The 22966-nt window shown below is 37.4% G+C and overlaps 1 protein-coding gene across 2 annotated transcripts; it reads left to right on the top strand.

Moving 5' to 3' along the window:
• Positions 1-55: 55 nt before the first annotated feature.
• LOC117291210 (serine/threonine-protein kinase 33-like) lies at positions 56-22832 on the top strand. Of its 2 annotated transcripts, none has more exons than XM_033772810.1 (11): positions 56-894; positions 9654-9885; positions 12157-12261; positions 13713-13851; positions 14749-14831; positions 15469-15556; positions 16974-17049; positions 18685-18797; positions 19105-19352; positions 20068-20172; positions 20575-22832. In XM_033772810.1, exons 2-11 carry the CDS (start codon positions 9697-9699, stop codon positions 20806-20808), a joined length of 1380 nt encoding a protein of 459 aa, XP_033628701.1. In that variant the 5' UTR covers positions 56-894; positions 9654-9696; the 3' UTR covers positions 20809-22832. The 2 variants fall into 2 exon arrangements, with proteins under 2 accessions (XP_033628701.1, XP_033628702.1); XM_033772811.1 differs by lacking the exon at positions 56-894 and adding an exon at positions 8919-8974.
• Positions 22833-22966: the final 134 nt, after the last annotated feature.

The following is a 22966-nucleotide window of genomic DNA, read 5'->3' as shown; positions in this document are numbered from 1 at the left end:
ATTTGAAGTAACTTATAAGCCAAGGTACAGAAAGAAATGACACCGTCAAGTGGCCATTAACTTCCTGCCATACAGTAATACTATCTCTAGTCTTGCCAAAACACTTCCCATCCTTCTGACCATTTCTGTCAAATACTACATACTAGTTTTAGGAAAATTCTATCAATTCCTGCCAAAATATCGTTCGGTTAACTTGCAAAATACTGTCAATTTCGTCTGGGCGAGATTTCAACCTCCATGATGATACACACATGGTGTTACAGCAAACCAAAATAATATAATATATAATTGTTTCAAAGTAATTTCTGCTTTTGTTACAACTTAGGAAAGTCGGATATCTCCAGAGCATTAGGCTTATAGAATAAGTTTAAAAGTGGTGTATACTCTGCTCGTTTTTATCTTTTTTTGCCTAAATGGAATATTGATGTCCTTCAGAATGTTTTAACAACAATAATAATAAATACATCATCTACAGAAGCTTGATTCACGTGCTTGTGATTTAAATCGCCTCCGCCAATCTTTAACAGCGCCCTCAGCGGAGAGGCATGTCAATTTTTATGATTTTTCGGTATTGTGACGTCAGTGTAACCACGTTGACTGGTTCCGGACATTCAATCATGAGCCGTTGCTGCCGAAACCAGACTATCGTTAGATGTAGTGCCAGTCGACTGTTAAATTGTATTAAAACTTCACTAAAGACGTCTGGGTATCTTCGTGTTGCTACAAACGCTATGAATGATCACCCAAGGGGCATAGGACTTGGGTCGGTGACAAAAAATGAACGATAACAAGTTATGAAAAGACGGAAATCAAGAAAAACATGGGTCGTTCATTTCACGTTTTCTGTCAGTAAAGATCGAGACATAAAGAGCAGTGGGTCATCGTTTTAATCAGGTAAGCTGGTAATTTATTTTCGTCTTCTCGACATTTGTTTACCCCCGTTTTGTTTAGTCTCTATATTATAAAAATCCATCATCTAAAGTTGCCAATGCCAAAACACTGGTTAGCCGTCCTCCATAGGCCCGCAACAATCGCTTATCACGGCACGGGTCAGACCGACACACGGTCACCAATTTTATCTAAAATGAAAATTCTAAATAATTTGGTGTGGAGTGACAAAAGGGAGGATGTTTTTATTTTGAGGAATAGGCTACGAGAATTATCGTAGTCTGTTTTTTGTTGGCCCAGTTTGGATTGGATTGGAGTTTAACTTTAAATTAATTTTTAATAATTAATTAGGCCTAATAACTTGTTAAGTTAAGTTGTAGTTGTACTTGTAAGTTGTACTGTAGGGTAGCATGTTCAGTGACAGTCATGCATGCGACAATGTGCGACTAGCCAGTAACAAATACTATAAATAAATAACATAACACACAGTCTACTCGAGTCTTACTGTGTCCGTAACAACTTATTATACAGCTCCCCTTGGCCTTTTTTCTTTCCACAATCATGCCTTTTGCAAGTTTTGGCTAGCCACTTGGCTAGTTGCGATTACGTAACCCTCCTCCCAACGACCGCCAGGCCGGAGGATTACGAGATTCTCTTGAGCGGCAAACGACAATCTGGTCCAACAAGTATAATTTTGACAGCTAGTCACCAGATTTGCCCCATTTTTACCACTTTCAAAAATCATGACACAAATTCTAAGGGCAGGAACTTAATCCTCAATGTCTAATGAACACTCAAAACACCATTGACAAAATTTTTGTAAGAAAAGGGACAAAAACTTACCAGATCCCGGAGCGAATTCACAGGTTTATAATTATATTTTGAACATAAAAATCTTTCCTTAAAAAAAAGTTATTCGTTTTTGTTTTATGATTAGTCAAATGTACTGTTGCGTCGTTCGATTTAACAAAATAATCATTCAATTCAACAATTCATCAAAGCAGCATTCAAATTCGCAGACGCTTCAAGATTGGGGCGTGTGTGTCATGAAAAAGAATGACGGTACAATAAATTGAACACAGTGCTATGGAATTTGACTTGACTCAAAACAAAATTGAATGGCCAAATTCTGAATTTGAAACGCAGTAATAACTGGAGAGGCAAAACAGCTTTAATTGGAATGCATGAAAATGAAATTGACTGCTCATTTGTCGAATTTGACCAAGAAAACCTATAAAATAAAAGTTGTTATCAATATTTTATTATTTTCTGGTAAATGAAACCATTGATACCTCATAAATTAACTTAATCAGAGAAGCTCGCAAGCTTGTAAACAAGGGTGCTGGCTATGTGAACCAGAAACTGGGCAACTCTTCCAAGATTAAGTGTTGTTTGTAGACAGGCAGTATGACAACATAATTATCTGTCAATTAATTAGAGTGTTATTTACTCTAATGGTTATTTAATTGTTTTGTGGCTTTGTAATTGACTTTTTTTGGAAGTGAATACATTGCACAAGGCTGCATCATTCACCTTAGAACTACTGCAATTAATCCATCTACAGGCTGTCTAAAACAGCGGGCTAAAAAGACCTGCCTAGCTCACTCAAACACTTTGGATACCATCATAGAAATAGAACCCGGAGAACGCTGAGCTTAGTCGCCCTCTGTGTCTGTGGACTGTTAGTCTGTGGACTCAATGTATCAATACCGCACGATACGCGTGTATGGCAAAATTAGCCTAGTTGTGTGTCGTCTGTGGACGCAATGTATCGATACCGCACGATACGCGTGTATGGCAAAATTAGCCTAGTTGTGTGTCGTCTGTGGACGCAATGTATCGATACCGCACGGTACGCTTGTATGGCAAAATTAGCCTAGTTGTGTGTCGTCTGTGGACGCAATGTATCGATACCGCACTATACGCGTGTATGGCAAAATTAGCCTAGTTGTGTGTTGTCTGTGGACGCAATGTATCAACACCGTGCGATACATGTGTGTATGGCAAAATTAGCCTAGTTGTGTGTCGTCTGTGGACGCAATGTATCGATACCGCACGATACGCGTGTATGGCAAAATTAGCATCACGTGACACGCGTGTATGGCAAAATAGCAACATGTCAGCGCACATAGACCGTTTCTAGTGTGTTCGTTGGTCATACATATTTTGCCATACACGCGTATGAAAAATGGCTTATGCGTGTCCATAAAAATGGTCTCACAACAAAACTGCACGCACAATGAGACACTCAGTATTCTCTGGGTTCTATTTCTATGGGTACCATCCAAAATCAATGAATCATAGAGCTGCTTAAAGCCACTGGACACTATAAGTTAAGCTCAAAATAATTGTTGGCATGAAAACTTAACTGACTTGGTTACGAGCAATGGAGATCTGTTCATATAAAACACGGCTCCCTCTGAAGTAACATACTTTTTGAGAGAGAAGTAACTTCTCACTCATATCATACGATACCAGGCCTGGAGCCTTTAATTAGGCATCTGAAAGCACCAAAATGTGTGCAACAAGGAAGTTCTCTTGCAACTTTCAACAATCAGGCTTCTGCTGACAACAATTTTTAATTGATTAGAATCAATAAGTATTACATTTCTAAAACTTCAATCAAAAAGTGGACCCTTTCCCTTTCTCGTCAATTGTTGTTGGAAATTTGATAGTGATTAAATTGGTAGGGATTATGAATATCAAATGTAAGCCTATAAGCTAAAACTTCCCTTTTTAGTGTAAACCTGCAAGTCCATTCACCTATTATTGGAACACTAATAGGCCTATAGCAAAGATGCCAAGTCCAGAGGCCAACTATGCATGAGATTTTTCAAAGCTCACATGGTCTATATTATTTACTCTCCATGGTAACTAGGCATGGAGTTTTAAAACACATTTAACTGAACTTTGCATTTAACAGTGAACCTTTTCTAAGCTTGCGTGTTATTCCAAGGTTATCCTGTCCAACAGCCTTTATTTGTTCTCTTTGTAGACAAGGGCAGATTGTCAAGGGCAGAATTGGTTGTTAATCAATCGGGTGAGCAATTGATTTTTGCAGACAAGTAAACATGTCTGGGTACAGTTTGTACTGTGGGCACAATGGAGGCCCTATTACACCTTTGTCATGGTGCAGCCATCTTGAATTTCTCCCATTGATATCAATGAACATCCAAACCGAGGCTGGAAGAAAAAAAACAATAGTCTGGGTTCTATTTGCAAAATGACTATTTAGCATTCATTATTGTTATTTGATATGAGGAACATGACCAAGATGGAGGCACCATGATTTGATACACTTAAATTTAAAGAATTGCTGAGGACAAAAGCTTCTCGGAATCTAATAGGCCTACTCCAAGGTTATCATTTCAACCCACCTCTTAAAATCCCGATGCTGGTCTCACACCTTACAGCAGATGATGGGTTTGAGTCCCTGTCTTGACACTTAAGTCATTTAAAAGCAAGACACTTAACTAGGAAAATAAAGCTAGTTAGTCCATAAGTGCATGTCTTGGTGGTTGCTGTCACTATAGGCCTACAGTTTTTGTATGGTAAACAACAATTCTTCCCCAATGACCGGTAAATACCATCCACATCTACTCAGGACTCTTATAGCATCCATAGAAAGTTAAAAAAGGCATAACAAAAATTCTTCATATTTCTGAACTAAATAATTTATGCGCAACACCCCATAGTGACTGCAAGGACTGAGACACGAGCCAACGTTGAAAAAACATTATTTTGACAAAATACCACTTCCAGGTGACTTTAAAGACAGTGGACACTGTTGGTAATTGTCAAAGACTGAGTCTTCACAGTTGGTGTATCTCAACATATGCATAAAATAATAAACCTGTGAAAATTTGAGCTCAATCGGTCGTCGAAGTTGCGAGATGATAGTGAAAAAAAAAAACACCCTTGTCACACGAAGTTGTGTGCTTTCTGATGCTTGATTTCGAGACCTCAAATTCTGAACTTGAGGTCTAGAAATCAAATACGTGGAAAATGACTTCTTTCTCGAAAACTACGTCACTTCAGAGGGAGCTGTTTCTCACAATGTTTTTTACTATCAACCTCTCCCCATTACCTGTAATCAAGAAAGGTTTTATGACGATAAGTATTTTGAGTAATTACCAATAATGTCCACTGCCTTTAAAGTTAACATTTGTCTTTACAAACAGAGAACTTGAAAAGGTGAACTTTATTTGGCTGTTCACATACTCTTTTGCACACAGAGTTGTGGGCCTTCCTATTGCTGTTCTAATATTTTTAAAGAATCACAATTTGGGTACACAGTTTAACAAACAAAAACCTGTAGTTTGGTTTTTGCAAAGTTAACGTCGTCTCCCCAAGCAATACATGTAGAACTTTAAGAGGTGAACTTTTCATTGCTGTTCACCCCATTATAAATTTGTACACATCAAATTGGAGTTTGTGCAGACAAAGTCATCATTTCATTTTATGTACGTGCCCACCGCTGGGCCCACTGGGACCCTCACCCAACAAAGAAGAATACAGCACAAACAAAACATTAGTATAATGAGCCCCCCCCCCTTCCTTTCCCCCTAACCAATGAACAGTGTATCGATCAGTGTAGACTGTAGACCCAGCTTTGTAAAAGCCAGAATGGTTCCTATTGATCCGTGTGTTGTGCAAAGACACTTAGTTTTTTATAGAACGAGAGAGGATCCCGTGTTCAACATGAAATAATCCATTGGCAAATAACTCATACATGTACGTGTGGGAATATGTCAGATATGCCTGTTATCTCACGGACAGCATTCAGAACGAAATGTCCAACCAGATCTTTTCAAATTTACTTTGTAAGCAGTTTGATAATAGGCTGTGTGGTGTTAAAGACAATCTCACTCCTCGACTATTATTAAGTTTGATTACTTTGAAAGGTTTATTGTATCAGTTTCAGCGAGGTCTGCTTGGGAGGTGCTTCATGTTGTTGTTACTCTTTTCGTAAAAGTAAATATTCCCCAACATCCTAAAATGATCTGGGCCCAACTTGTACGTTAGTCTAATGTTTGATTTGTTCCCCTTGGAAAAAACTGGGAAAATGTGATTATATAGCCTATTTTTACTACACAAGTAATTGAACAAGGTCAGCCTTTGTTACTTTGTAATCAATAAAAATTTCCCTTCTTTTTTTCGAAGAACCAAATACCATCCCAATTCATGGCTTTGCTTACACCAGAATTCTGCGCGCTTGCGTTCACAAATCTACACTACGCATGACAATGGCAAAATTTCTGTGATAGCTGTGTAAGCGAATAATGCCTAAAATTGGAACCTACAATGTATAAGAAGAACAGCAAGTGTGATGGACTCAAAGTGGTACTGTGAAATGGGTATGAAACCGTTCACAGGTTTTAAATACATCCCAAACGCTATTATCTTTAGAACTCTATGGTTATACAAGTATGCAATCTTCTTTATCATGGTGTCATAATTAAAGTGACCTCCCTCTTATTAGGTCAAAATAATCTCTAAACATGAGCATTGACTATTTTAGTTTTTGTTTTTGAAAAGAGTAAATTAATTCCTGCCAGAGAGGTCCCTTTTCAATGGTACAACTATGACAATAAGAACTGAAACTCAACAAACTATTAGCTTAAAATTTTATCAATTTTTGTTTTCTGTTTGAATGATAACAATGCAGTATCTGCCTTTTGAATAATAGTTGGCTCACACATGTGTACATGTGTGTAACCCTTGTTTAAATTTTACAATTCCGAAATCTGACAAACTTTGTTTTGATTTGGGATTGAATTGAAAAATTCACTAGAGCGGCATTTGAACCAACGAATTTAGGTTTTTAAGCGCCAGCACTCTACCAACTGAGCTATCTAATTGTTCAAGGAACAAATTGCCTTGGACCGGTCGAGTTGGTCTTTGAAAAGCATTGTAAAATGCATACATGTAGAAAGATGTTGTAAAAGTAGAATACAATGAACCACACAAAAATGCCTCGAAATGCACGGTTTTCCTTTTACCTCGTCGACTAACACGGTCGACCATTTATGGATAAATGGCAGACCGTGTTAGTTCCCACAGTAATTTTAAGGAAAACCACGCTATTTTGTGGCAAACTTGTGTGGATCATTGTATTCTACTTTTAAAACATCTTTCCAACCATATGCATTTTATAAAAACGGTTACAAACGCTTTTTATAGACCAACTCGTCCGATCCAAGGAACGTGTTCCTTTAATATCCTTTTTACATTGGTACAATGTGGGCATGGCAGCCACACATTTATATTTGGACACAGACCACATCATAAAAAGGCATCCCCGATCCTTTTCTCAGAAAACCTGACGATAAAATTGATCACCCCACATATCAGGCGTTGTTATTAAAGAAACTTGTACAACATCCCCCCAAGGTTTTGTGCATTCAGGATTGTCCAGTTGAGCCTGGTTTTGTAATAATTCCTTTGTGAGCATGTTCAAATATACCTTTGTGAACATGTTCAGTAGTGACATGAAATGCTGTGGGGTTATTTCTCGCCTTATGTGTCAACAGAAATTACTGGACAAAAGTCAGGAATGAATTGGGCGTTGCCAAGGGTAACCAAAGTGTTTTTTCTGCCATGCTTGCCGAACAACAGGGTGTTTGTTGAGTATTTGGACCAAATCTAAAGCAAATACCGGATTTCATCAGAACTTGAAACCAACTATGAGAAATAAGGAAACAAACAGTAGGCCTAAAGGCGCTGTAAATTTATACATCTAAGGAAAGTGATATGGTTAATACCCATAGTATACCCTAGGTTGTATATTGGGGCTTTTATTAAAAAACATGGTGCAGGCAATTAGTGAAATGCACAAACCACTGGTATGTTTAGAGAAGTTACAACAGCGTTTTGGTTCCAAAGCAACTGGCTCAATCAGGAACTCACATGTACGTGTATACGACAGAAGAAAGTAACTAGAGACAAAAAACAAACAAAGTGTACCATGAATCAACCATTACACATGTTACATGTACATCATAGTTTTTCCACTGGTTAAAATTTCAGTAGAAACATTTTCGAAACAGACTGGTTATCTTTTCCGTGCGATAGAATTTTGAGGGTAATGTAGTTGTTCTTACTTTTTTAAACACCAAATGAATCAACCAAAGTTACATGAATTGTCATATGTTGAAACAGTTTTTGAGTACTGTACTTAAAAAAATATTACAACTGTTGGAAAACCATTTTAAGTATTGGACGCAAAAGAGGTACCCTTTAGTGACCTACATGTATCTGCAGCAGACTGAAGTTTGGTTTAAAACTAGATTTAGATTGTTTCTTATAACTGCCAAGAACAGGAGTTATTTTCTGCTAAGCAGTAATCGGTAACCAGCCAACATTCCATGTGATATTGATTGTTTTCAGCAGGTCCCAGCCTGCTTATATAAAGGTCGCTAAGAAAGAAAAAATTATTAAGCAACAACACTGCGGACAGATTAGCGCTATCAGTTCAATGGAAACCAAGGCCCTAGGTGTTTGCTGTGCAGGGACATGGCTTGGTCAAACTTAGCAAACACTTGACATACTGGACAATCTTAAGTGATTGTGAAGTATGTGCAACCGGTAACGGACTCCCAATGCCTCTGTGCATTCGGGAGTCGAGCAAGGTAGTCAATGGCAGAGCACTATGGAATCAGCCACTTGATCTACTTAAAAAAATCCTCCCCTTAAGCAGCTTCAAGTAGCGGAGGACCGCTACCGAAATTTGCATGAAAATGAGATTTGGGTTCAAATTGGCTTTACATGATTGCTGGGCCCTTCAGCGAGTAGTAGAGCGTACATGGTCTGAATGAGCTGCTCATTGCCTATAGGCCACGGGTTGGTCTCTTTATTTTCATCACTTTGAGGGATGATGTTAATTGGGCAATTTGAGGAGTTAAAGACCACAGTTCTTGGTAGACTAACACAATGGACTGGTGCCACTGATACTGGTAATCCTGGCTGTATTTGTCTGAACTTTCCATGAAGTTTTTTCTTCTCAGAAAGTTTTCTGTTTTGCCTGTATGGGTTCAGTTGTATGAGGAAACATAATGTAGTCAACAATGTTGCAATTTCTGTCACTGTAAGTGTATTATGTAGTAAGTTGTTGTTTGCATCTGGGCAAACCACCCTTTCTTTATTATCAATTTCATGTTATTTGTTTTGTTTGTTTGCCTGTACAGTTAAAGTTGTATGAGCAACCACCATACTAGTCGCCAATGTTGCATATCTGTCGCTGTATTGAATGTAGAAAGTTGTTGTTTGCTTCTGAGCAAACAACCCTTTCTAGGCTCTGGACACCTTTTGTAATTGGTAAAGAACAGTCTACTCAGTTGGTGTATCTCTACATATTCGTTAAATAACAAACCTGTGAAAATTGGAACTGAATTGGTCGTCAAAGTTGCGAGAGAATAATGGAAGAAAAAACACCCTTGTCACACAAGTTGTGTGCTTTCAGATGCCTTGAATTCGTCGTAACCTCAGCTGAGGTCTCGAATTCATTCAAATATTTTAGTGAAAAATCACCTCTCTCTCAAAAACTACGTTACTTCTGAAGGAGCCGTTTCTCAAGTAAGTTTTTATGCTAACATAACAAGTATTTTTTAGTAATTACCGATAGTGTCGAGTGCTTTAAGTAGGATTTGAAACTTTGCATGGTGGAAATACGATATATAGTAAGGTTTGCAGTGTTACATAGTGTTACCGCAAACCGTACTACAGACCCTTTCTTTATTATAAATTTCATGAATTTCTGCTTGCAGGTGTAATGGTGAATTAGTGTGATGCTAAGATAAGGTTGTCACAATGTCACGTAACAGTCACAGTGAGCCTGCCCGAACAGTTCGTCACACCAGAATCGAGGATGGATCTGTCATTGAGAAGGTGTACACATTCGGGAAGAAGCTAGGAGCCGGTAGCTTTGGAGTGGTGCTGGAAGCAACGCACAACGAGACCGGTGATAAATGGGCGATCAAACTTGTCAACAAAGAAAAGGTTTGACGCTACAATTTGTTTGTGTTTTCTAAAAACTGTATAGCATTGGTCATGTGAGTAATTGTATTTTGTGCAGATAGTTGAAAGAAAAGTGGACACCTCTTTAAAATATTAAGATGATTTATTTAACTTGAACATTATGATGGTTTCATAGAGAAGATGCACTGCAATGATGCTTTATTATATCTTTGTGTGTACTTGTTACTTTGCTCTTAAAAATTTGCAGAATTTGCATCAGTCCAAGGAAACTATGTTTTTGTTTTGTTTAAAGCCATTATACACTTTCGGTAAACCGTATTGTCCAAGTCCCACACTTCGTGTATCACAACTTATATATAAAATAACAAACCTGTGAAAATTTAGGCTCAATCGGTCATCAGAGTCGGGAGAAAATAACAGGAAAACCCACTCCTGTTTTCGTGCGTTTCGCCGTGTCATGACACGTGTTTAAAATAAATCTGTAATTCTCGCTAACGAGAATTGATATTGTTTTAATGTTTTCTCAAGAGGTAAAGCATTTCATGGAGCAATATTTCAAGAGAAGTCTTTCACCATTACCTCCTGTAAATTATTTGTAAATCTGTGATTTTTTTTTTTTCTGTACCAAAAGTGTATAATATGGCTTTAATAGCTTACTGATTATTAAAACCATATCAGTAGGCCTAACAGTCCTTTAGAGAAATATATCTGTCTAGAGTACTGGCAAAGTCCAGGAAATAGCTTGAGAGGGCCTCCAAAATCAATAAATTTCTTTGCAGCAATTGAAATAAGTTTTTGTGCACGTAGTACATGTATATATCGCAAATCTCAGACAAAACATAAACGTTTCTGTATTGTTGTTTGGTTTTATACTCGGTACTTTCCCAGAAAGTATTTCTATGTAAATCAAATCAGTAACAGTCCTCTAGAGAAATAAATCTGTCCAGAAAAATAGCTTGAAAGGACTCCCAAAACCAATAAATTTCTTTGCAACAATTAAAATGGCCCAAATTTCTGTCAAAACATAAACAGATTCTGTATTGTTTACACTAAAATATGATCAACACTGGCTTAGTGAATGACCACCAAATTGGTAGGTGTGATATAGGTGTGATGAAAACAAGGAGAAGGGCATAAGTTTACTCTTTTTAAAACAAACATTCATAAATACCCCAGACAGTTTGGCTACTCCCATCGGTGGAGAGCGCGTCACTTGGGGGTGTTTAAAACGGTTGATAGGGACCAGCTGGAGCTGTTTATAACCGACTGGCATTCGCGTGTCGGGCTCGGGCGTACGCCAATATTTTCACGCGGAACGTGCAATTCATAGCTATTTGTAACAGCGCGTGATCTATTTCTGAGCGCTGGCGCATAATCTATTTCTAAGCGTGCGTACATACACACAACCCATGCGAATCAAACCAATTCTTCACAAAGTTTTGGAAAAAAATACTTCAAACCTCAAATTTTCAATTGTCAAAGTGTCTATAATTGTATTTTTTAAAACGTTTTTTTTTTATCAAAAGGGCATTTATGAACGGGAATAAAAGAGTAATGACTCGTTCTCAAATGTTTTAAACGGACATTAAAGAACTCGCTGCTACCCTTTTATTCCCTAATTAATAGGGTTTTGCCCTTAATTTGTTCAGTGACTGGCCAGTAGGACCAGTTAGCTTGTCATTTTACTGGTCCCTTAACATTTTAACTTGTCCAAACTTGGCATATATTTCATATGGGATGTTTTTCAACACTAAGCTACCCAGCTGGACCACTTGGAGAGAATTTTGACTGGTCCTCAGGTGATTTAACTCGCCAGAGAACCACTGTTAAAGACACTGGACACCGTTGGTAATTGTCAAAGACCAGTCTTCTCACTTGGTGTATCTCAACATGCATGAAATAACAAATCTCAACGAACTTCATTGGTCATCGAAGTTGCGCGATAATACTGGAAGAAAAAAACACCCTTGTCACACTAAGTTGTGTGCTTTCAGATTACCTCAAAATTCAAGATTACCTGAAATCAAATTCAAATATTTAAGTGGAAAATTACTTCTTTCCCGAAAACTACGTTACTTCAGAGGGAGCCGTTTCTCATACTTTTCAACAGCTCTCCATTGCTTGTTACCAAGTAAGTTTTTATGCTAACAATTCTTTTGAGTAATTACCAATAGTGTCCAGTGCGTTTAAGGGAGAATGCTGAAACAAACCAACAATAAGCTAAACATTGATATTAAAGTCTTATATTTTATATTGCCTTTCTGTTCTAATAATTATTGTGTCTTATTCTAGGCTGGTAGTTCAGCTGTGAAACTCCTGGAGCGAGAGGTAGCCATATTGAAGAAGGTCCAACACAAGCACATTATTCACCTGGAAGCAGTTTATGAGACCTCACAGGTAACACTGATTAACAATTTAAGGGTTAAGAAGGTGCTGTGGTGCACTCAGCAGTCACTGAACACCTCAAAGCAAACCCCTTCTTTTAGTAACTGGGTTCTTTCACGTGAGTTACCTGTCAGTGTCACGCGGCCTACATGTTAAGGAAAGTTTAACAAGTTTATACTACATAAAGTACATAAATTACAAGGTGCTGCTGTGGTACATTCAGCAGCTACTGCCCAAAACACCTGAGCAAACCCCTTCTCTTATAGCTAAAGTGTAAATGGGTTCGTCCTTTCACGTGCATTACACGACATGCGTCGTACATGTAAGGAAAAGTTTGTACTTGAATTGGGGCAGGATTAACTAGAGCGGGATTTGAACCAACACCTTCAGTTTAATGTGCCGGCCCTCTACCAACAGAACTCACTAGCCCTAGTTGGCGGTCTCCTTATTTTGTCAATATCATTGTTCAGGGGTACCAGAAGCCGTAAAAGCCATTAACTGCTGTGTAGCCATGGATCAGGTTTATGATACAACATAGAAAGTGGCAGCCAGGGGATCACCTTAAGGGGATGCAACTTTTTATTTTAGATATCATATGATAAACCACTGGGTCAATTTTAAAATGTACTCAGTTAGTTTCCCAGGTAGTTTTTACATGAACTTTATACTTGTAGCCTATTGTATGTAAAAAAAAAAAAAACTATAAAAAAAACCTCATAAAAATTATTTCTTATGCAGTGCTCTGTACTATATAGTACACTGTGTATTTCTTGTTGTCATGGCAGATATGTATTCACATCTGTATCCGAAGCAACTTGCTTGATAAGAATTGATTCAATTGGTTTAGGAATTCAAAGGTCATTTTATATCCGGGGTGGATCACAACAATTTAAACATTTTTCACAATTGTCAAGAGGGTGAAACTATGATAGATGGTGTCATGGGAATGAAGTAAAAAGAAACCAAAGCTGCATCACAACTATACATTGCCTGAAGGTTTCTTTCAGTCAGCAGTTAGTAAAAGGGGGAATCCCCAAATAACAAAAGAAACTATTTTAGGAATCAAAGATCATGCACAGTCTTGTAGCTGGACCAATTTTAATGACTGGCTCTAAATCCATTTCCTCCAAGAACTTCATTTATTAAAATGTTTCGGTTCTCGCAACCAAAGTATTGTTAATAATATTAAATTATTCCTGATAGTATCAGAAAACAGTTGATCTGCCATATGTGAACTCTTCAAAAACACCAATCGACTCAGTCTTGTTTTTTGTTGTGTGCATACATTTTATGTTAATAAAAATAATAATAATAATACAAAAACTTATGAAGCACCTTTATCATGTTGACATGCTCTAGGGCGCAAAACAAATGTCCTAGTCAAAACTAAGCAGGCACAACTGTATACACAAATTAAAATAAAATAAGAAACTGAATTAAAACAACATGTTTCCCCAAACCAGAAAATGTACCTGGTGTTAGAGCTATGTAATGGTGGAGAGCTGAGTGATCTATTCAAGGCGACTGGGGCACTGACAGAAGAGGACACAAGAACAACCATCGAAAGGTTAACAGCCACAGTCTCATATCTACATAAGAATGGTGAGTAGATTTGTATCCCACCCGAGTAACATGCCTGTGATATTTTTTCACAGGACTCGGGAAAGTACTGAGTATACAGTTCTAACACACATCGGTGTATGGTTAAAAACCAAAGTTAATATTCTTCATCCACGATGCAAATTTAACATCTCTTATAGATTTGTCCTGATTTGTCCACTATTCTTTTAGGTGCCTTACTCATCACTTCCTTTACCCAATTACATGAATGTTAGCGGTCTCCGCCAGGCCTGTATGTTTCATTTCTGAAAGGGCAAATGCAACGAGGCATTTTCTTCTTGGTAAAGGGCACCCTGTGAGGAAATTTCAAGGGCACCAAGGCAACGCCCATACATGTAGGGCGTGGAGGCAAACGCCTTTGTTGCCTTGATGAAGTATCAGGCCTGCTTCACCAAACAAGTTTGCTTTTGGGAGACTCCCACCGCTTAAAGGGTCTATGTACTTTTTGTTGGACAAAAAAACACAATGTCCACATATTTACACTAAACTTACACAGTTTGAAGATAATGATAGTAGAAAGCTTCTCTGAAAATATTATTTGCTGAGGTGCTGTAGTTTTTGAGAAATGAGTAAAACAATGTCATGAAAATAATTTTCGTCTCACTGATCATGAGACAAAAATTATTTTAGCATGTAAAAACGTGTTTTCATGACATTGTTTTACTCATTTCTCAAAAGCTACATCACCTCAGCATCTGAAATTTTAAGGTAAGCTTTCTATTATCGTTATCTTCAAACGGTGTAGGTTTAATGTAAATCTGTGGACATTATGTTTTGTGTTAGAAAAAGTACCCAAATCCTTCAAACATTCGGGCTACATTGTTACCATTATGTGTATTATTGTTTTAAGCAACTAATTGAGTGGCTTTTCTTATACAGATATTGTACACCGAGACATAAAGCTGGACAATATTTTACTAAGCAGTGATCCAGAGCATGCAGATGACCATCTCAATATCAAGGTTAGTTTCAATATTCCTTTTACAAGAATTATCCATATAACATTCCAAGATCGATTCTACATGTAATCTTTTAATGTTAATTGACTAGCAATTCTAAGTTGCAGTGAACCATTTGATCAACCAATCAGAGTTCTTCTAATAAAAGCCTTCAGTCTGATTCTATGTTTCATTCTGGTCATTGACCTCGTTAATGACTGCTGGGCTTTTGTTCACATTTGCTCCTTAGTCCTTACTGTATATAACATTTAAAAAAAAAAAAAAAAAACCCCAGAGTAATTAAATGCTCAAAGGAGATGCCTCGCTTCTGGGCAGACACAATGATGCGATTTCCTTTTAACCATAATTGCTTTTCAACACCCAGGAGTAAACAGGGAGTTGTATTTATAAGTTTAGATTGTTAATGTGAATGATTACATGTAGCAAATTGGTTGCTAGTGTCGCATACTCCTATAAGGAGTTGAGCTGGGTTCAGGAGTGCTCGAGGCCTGGGGTTAGAAATAGTGTAACGCTCAATTTCTTTTGTTAGACGCACATGTATAAAAAATCTCTGTTATTGTTACTTTGAGTAAACTATAACCCTGCCTTTAGTACTGTTTGTTTAAGTATTGAATTTCCTGATTTATGTTGTTGTTGACAGCTTTCTGATTTTGGTCTGTCGATACTGAAGGGCCGTGCTGGCAGCGATAGTATGATGCAAACAATGTGCGGCACACCGATGTATATGGGTAAGACATGCTGGCATTGAGCCGTAAAATGACCTGAAGTGTGGCAGGGGCTGTAAAACTAACATAGAAGACAAACATCCTGATCACAACAAGAAAATAAAATAGTACTGGATGTTGTCAAAGTCTGTCATAATACCATACATGTATATTTAAAGGGAGGGGGTATTCCTTTGGTAATTTACAAAAAAAATGGAATGATTATACAAACTTGCTGGGTGAGACGACAGCTTTTGATAATGTGTTGCATTATGATTCTCTTAAAAAAGAATGTGGTTTTAGGGAAAGGTGTTTCATTAATTTCAATCTGAGAAACATTTCATGCATGAAATGCTATTCAGACCTTGTATTCCAATTACGTTTATTTTTCCGGTGTGGACATAACTGCTCCAAAATATCTCAAAAATGCTACCACCTTTTTAAATGAAATTTTCACAGGTTAGTTTTATTTTATTTAAGTACATTCAAACAGAACTATACAATTAAACAATTCCAAAAACCAAAGATACACTAGTAAACAACAGGGAATCAAATAAAAAATTAACAAATAAATAAATGAAAAATAGTAAAAAATAAACAACAAGATAGAAAAAGTAAATATCAAAAATAATAATTATTATAGACTGAGGCTGACGAAACTTATAGTTGTCTTCTTATACCACAGGTTCTTTTCAGAAGCAACACTACTCAAAAGAGATTTTCCCTACAAACCTCGCCTAATTATACTCCCACCATGCAAAGTTTCAAATCCTACTTCATTATATACAAAGAAAGGTCCCTTGCCTTTGAGTAAAAAAACTCTGCTACGCTCAAAATCATATACCACAGTTTCTTTTCAGAACCAACACTACTGACAAGAGATTTTCACCGCAAGCCTCACCTAGTTATACTCCCACCATGTTTCAAATCCTACATCATATTGAGAATGGCCCTTGCTTTTTTCTGTATGCTTTCCAACCCCATTCATGTATTTCCACTTGACTGCTTGTGTTTCACTTAGTTACCTGTTCATGTTTGTTGTGTTGTCATTTAGCCTTCGAGAAAGACTCTGCTAGGCCATTAACTAAATTCTGCAACGCTCAATAAAACGGTTCTTTTCAAAACCCACTTAACTCACAAGAGATTTTCACAGAAAACATCGCCTAATTATACTCCCACCACGCAAAGTTTAAAATCCTACGTCATTTATTGAGATAGGTCTTTTGCCGTTGAGAAATAAATTCTGCTATGCTTAAAAACAACACTTTTCTTAGTGATAATCATTCGAGATGAGTATCGCTGTACGTAAGTTGACGTAAAAGCCCTGATAATTGATGTGCTGTCATGTTTCGGTTTCCTGCGAGGGTAGATCAAGCAGGTGCAATCGCTGACATTAATACTTGTTTTCCCTTCCTTCCAACCTTTCCCCAATCCTAAACAGCCCCTGAAGTTATTGACAACCAAGGGTATAGCCAGCAGTGTGATGTATGGAGTATAGGAGTTATTGCGTATATGCTGTGAGTAATAAACAAATTTAACAACGTTTCATGTTTTGACATTATTTTGTCTAAATCCTTGATATATTTTTCTTCAAAGGCACTGGACACTATTGGTATTTACTCAAAATAATTGTTAGCATAAAACCTTACTTGGTAACGAGCAATGGAGAGCTGTTGATAGTATAAAACATTGTGAGAGACGGCTCCCTCTGAAGTAACATAGTTTTCACTAATTCTCACTAAAACATTTGAATTGAATACGAGACCTCATGAGGTCTCGAATTCAAGGCATGACTGAAAGCACACAACTTTTGCGATAAGGATGTTTTTTTCTCCCATTATTCTCTCGCAATTTCAACGACTAACAATGAAGTCCAAATTTTCACAGGTTTGTCATTTTATGCATATGAGAATACACCAAGTGAGAATACTGGTTTTTGACAAATACCAAGAGTGTCCAGGCCTTTAAAGGGTTTGGGTACTTTTTGTAGGACACAAAACACAAACACCCACCGATTAAAATTAGACTTACACGGTTGAAAGATATTGATAGTAGAAAGATTCCCTTCAAATATTATTTACTGAGATGCTTTAGTGTTTGAGAAATTAGTAAAGCAAATTCACGAACATTATTTTAGTATGCAATGGATTAACGGACCTCTCCTGAAAACATTGCTCTGTGCTTTTCAGAGGGATTCATGCCGTGGGCAAAAACTTGATCTACAAAAGGTAGTAATACCCTTTAAGAATTACTTCACAAACTAATCTTTGAAGATCACAGTGGAAATGTCAAGTTGGCCTTGCCTTTTAGGCATGAAGATGACATTTGACAAACAGTGCTACTGTTGCAATATTGTGATAGTGACATAAAGATCACTATATTTTCTATGCATTATATAAATGCAACAGTCTCCTGACGATGACTAGAGCAAGCTAGTCGAAACAATGAGACCAATTCAAGAACTGACTCTGCGGTAGTACAGTTAATTATGATCCTATAAGCTAAAGTAGTAGTCCCAGCCTATTTCTATACCATCCGACCAGGTAATAGTTAATAAGCAGGACAGTTCTTTTCAGAACTGAAAGTCTCCCGAACACCCAAACAATCTACTCTGCGGTAGTAGAAAAAACCAAGACAGTTCTCTAAGAACAAACTACCTGGCAAGTAGATACACACATGGTGTTACCGGAAACCAAATATAAATTGATACCTCATCATGCAATGCCTCAAATCCAATACACTATATTTTCAACAGTATGTTTGTTGGAAAATCCACAAGGCCACAGTTTAATTGTAGTTAATTTTTTTACTGAAGTATATTTTTGTTTTCAAAAGGAGAAAAAAATAAACAGTTTAAAAGTAATGTGTTTGGTTTGAACAAGTTTGTCCTATGGGTAAAAATATTTCTGCACTCAACATAGTTGAAGGATATATTTATTGGACGTAAAGTCAACATTTGAACGTAATTTGAAAAAAAAATTGTTGATTCAAAATGAGTTATTATTTTTGAAATATTGTATTATTATACAACACTTTTGTGGTCTTAAGTTTACTAGCCCAACACTTAAATTACTGGCCTCTGGTCAGCGGTCTTGTGTTAACTTAAAAATTTTACTCATAATTTTTGTATTTTGTTTTGTTTTTTATGTCAGATTATGTGGGTACCCTCCATTCAATGGCCGTGATGAGGACAGTTTATACGAGGCAATACGGAAAGGCGATTTAGACTTCACTGGAGCAGTGTGGAAGAAAGTCAGCGACGAAGGTATTAAATTTGCTGTCTTCACCACCACATTACAATAGAACATATACATACAATCTAGGCCAAACTTTTGGTGCTTTCGGAAGCAGGGAATTCTGCACTTATCTTAAGCATATTCCATACACACATATACAAAAAAGTGTTGTGTACTGCCATTGCATCAAGATCACAGTGGTAACGATGATACAAATTGCAAATTTAAGTCATAAACAACCAACAATTGTTAGAACAGGTGTGGGGCATGATGTCAGATGCTTCTTAAAGGTGTGATGAAGTGATGAGTGTCAACTCTTTTTTTTTTTTTCAACAGCCAAAAATGCCATTCAGGGATTGTTAACAGTAGACCCAGCGCATCGCCTTACGGCCAGCGAGCTTCTACATCATCCATGGATCACTGGAGAGAAGGGATCGGACAACGATGGGCCCAAGAATGTCTTGGAGATGATGAAACAGTGGAAGGATGAGCTGCTGCTTGAAGAGAATGGACAGATTGACTCGAATGCTAACGTGACCGGGGAGACATCGAGTAAAGAGGCTCAATCTGCCATCAAAGTGGAGGTGAGGGAAAGTGGATAAGAGGCAGTGTGTAGGAGGTAACAAGTATATTAATTGTGTGTGACAACCATGTACAAAAAGGTACAAGGTACATGTATAAGAGATGTTTAATTTGCATCTGGGATTAAGAATATTAACTTTGGTATTTACCCATACACCGATGTGTGTGCACTGTATACTCAGTACTTTCCCGAGTCCTGGGAAAAAAAATCACAGGCACATGTACTAGGAACAACCTGCCAATGTTGATCCTCATTGCGCTCAAACATTATTACCCCTGGTCACTTGGCCATTATTTCATTCCTTAAACCATCTCAGCTCCCTGGGGAGTATACACAGCCTGTGCTGCCATGTATGTAGCGCACTGAGCTAAATCAATCACAAGAACCATCTCTGCCCTCACAAGTATCCAGTCACCCCTGGCTGAAGAGAAGGCATGCTATTCTTCCGGTGGGTGAAGAGAAGGCATGCTATTCTTCCGGTGCTACTGTATAAAACATGAATGACATAACAGTGCCAATCCATGGTGAACGCGCAAGCTGGCCGCCTACTTTTTGGCTTACCTGTGAAATATGATTATGCTTAATTAAATTGTTCAACTATAGTTAGCACAACAAGTTGCTTACCAGTAAGCAGTACTATGAAATTGGCCCCTGGAATTGCTGTAATAAATCTAAGCATGTGTAATAAATGAACTTCCTTGTTTTCCCACCTGCAGGATGCCAAACCCACAGACAGTGCTCCTAAACCAACTAATGGGAAAAGCACCGCATTGCCCAGGAAACCTGCTAGTACATCACGTTCTGGCCCAAGCAGAAACACGGTAAGTGTAACCTTCGAGTCTACAGCTGTGTTCCCAAGTACCACAACTTTTCTGTAGAATGACAAAATTAAAACCAATGGAGACGCATGATAAACTGATCTCCCTGTCTTGTAAAAATGGCCTCGGAACATCGACAAGCTCTTCTGAAAGAGATCTAACAATTTGATCCTTATTGGATTATCTAAAAGATTATTTGATGATTTCCTACCTTCTGCCCAGGTAGTAGTTAAAAAGCAGGACAGTTCTTTTCAGAACTGAGAAGTCTCACGAACTCCAAAAAAATCTACTCTGTGACGCTAGAATATAAAGCTAGACAAATTCTCAAATAAACTTAATCTACCTGGCAAGTAGATACACACATGGTGTTACCACAAACTTAATATTTATTTATTTTATCCACAGTCAACAAATGGCACCCATAAAACCAGAGTTACCGCCTCGTCCACGTCACCCAGTGTCTCATCAAAGGGCGCGCCCCCTCGAACAAGGGCGTCCGCACCCCCTTCATCTCACCCGAAAGCATCTCCCAACAGATCCGGTGAATCGCCCACCAAGGCGACCGTCTCCAAACCTCGCTCCCCTAAAGCAACATCCATCACCGCCAAAGCACGAAGGAAACCTCCAGTCGGGAGCTGAGAAAACTGTCAATAATTTAGTTGAATGAATTAAGTTTGAATACCACCCCTTCCAGGATGGAGTTAGCTCTTGAGGTAGGAGTTACAGAGAGGATCAAAGACGAATAGATTTGTAAAGACTATTGAAAAATATTTATGACGTTGTGAGATGTGTACGCTTGAGATAAACACTCTCTTCTTTGTATATTTGTATGCTACTTTCTAAAATGGGCAAAATGCTTTAATTCAAGTTGTTAACCGTCCAAACACTATCATGTAATTTAATCAAAATTGTTTACTATGAATTCCGTCCAATATCCCCCTCATGATATGCGCACCATTTCTAAGTACTTTGAGTTTCCCAGTTTGATTTAAAAACTGCTGTCCCTGGTACCAGTCAGGTGAACATTATAATGTTATCACCTTGGTTTGGTCACCAGCCGTGACAGACTCGTACCACTCTTCAATGTAAGGACAAGTGTGAAATAATTCTTCAATTGCAATAAATCTCAACGTTTAATAGTTACATGGCTTTAAAAGTAGCTCAAAAGCTTGGCTTACATGTACCCCTAATACACCAAATTCATCAAAATCCAACAGAAAGTTTGCTTAATATTGATGAGTTCACTACTTAACATACAGTCAAACTATCCAAGCTGGGAAAAGGCTATGGCAATAGACAATAGAACCCTAAACCCAACAGCAAGTTTGCAATGGACTCTGTATTAGACAACCAAAACCAAACTCATGAAAATCCATGTTTTGCTTCACTTTAATGGATTCACTAAAACTGCACTGAACTAACCATGCTATTACACTCGGCCAGACACCCCTAGGGCTCATTTCACAAAGACTTAACGAGTGATCTTAACTGTGTATCAATCTTAAATGGCAGAATACAAATTACTTTGGTAATACAGACAACTGACAATCGTAACAAGTTTTGGGATATTGGTGCTTTTTGAATCTGATTGATTCAGTACGATTCTATAATATGATGAATACTATGAATCTGGACTTTAGGTTAACTTCATATGATTCGAAAACACAAAATATTTTAGATTTACACCCAATACTCCTTTCACAAAACTATTCAAACAAAGTGTTTGCTTAAATTAGAGTAAACCAACCCCAATTGTTTCTTCAGCACTCCATCTTACATGCCATAACACTCTTGTGAAAATTCTACTCATTTCATGCATACAGAGATATGTTATTGATGTACAGTGTGTCTAGAGATCTTAGTTGTATAAAGATGAACATGTAGCTATTGTAAATTATACATAGCAACATTCCATGTAACTAAATAAATATTTCAAAGCGAATGTCAAAAAAAATAAATAAAACACATTTTTTTTTAAATGCCTGTATATATTCACTCAGATAAGAAAGTTTACAGTATAGAAAATCCATCTTAATTTGAATAAAGTGGAACTAATTGAGTGTGCCTGAATTAACAACCGTTTGTCTATTTTTGTAATAATTATGCAACACATCCGCGGTTGGCAAGTATTTACGAATCATTCATTTCCGTCTGTACGGCAGGAATTGATGGGAATGGGTTATTTATTAAACATAGAGATTAAATTTATAACAAGATGTTGTCTTAGAAAGTGAAGTGGTATCGTGAATTTGGTCTTATGGGGGATGTATTTTAGCAAACAGTGATAATCTTGATGTATCAATCGTCATAGGAATTTTCCTGGTAATCGTGACATAATCAAGACTTTTTTTTACTTTGCACAAACATTTATTGTTTGAGGAGCTCCTGTGCTTTTTAATGAACCTGTACTAAGGCTGGGAATATTTCATCTTAAAAGACACTGGACACTTTTGGTAATTACTCAAAACAATTGTTAGCATAAAAACTTACTTGAGGAGAGAACGAGCAACGGAGAGTTGTTGATAGTATAAAATATTGTGAGAAACGACTCCCTCTGGACTAACATAGCTTTTGAAAAAGAGTTAATGCTCACTCAAATATTGAAAGTCTGCAGACCTGAAGCCTTTTATTAGGCATCTGAAAGCACACGAATTTTTGCAACAAGGATGTTTTCTTTCATTTTTCTCTTGAAACTTTGATGACCAAATGAGTCTAAATTTCCACTGATTTGTTATTTAATGCATATGTTGGGATACACGGCCCAATTATATGGCTCTGCTTTTACTGTAAGCATAGC

Source organism: Asterias rubens, chromosome 6, assembly GCF_902459465.1.
Source record: "Asterias rubens chromosome 6, eAstRub1.3, whole genome shotgun sequence".
Classification (NCBI taxonomy): Eukaryota; Metazoa; Echinodermata; class Asteroidea; order Forcipulatida; family Asteriidae; genus Asterias; species Asterias rubens.
The sequence above is the reverse complement of the archived record's forward strand: the minus strand, read 5'-3'. Positions and strand labels throughout refer to the sequence as shown.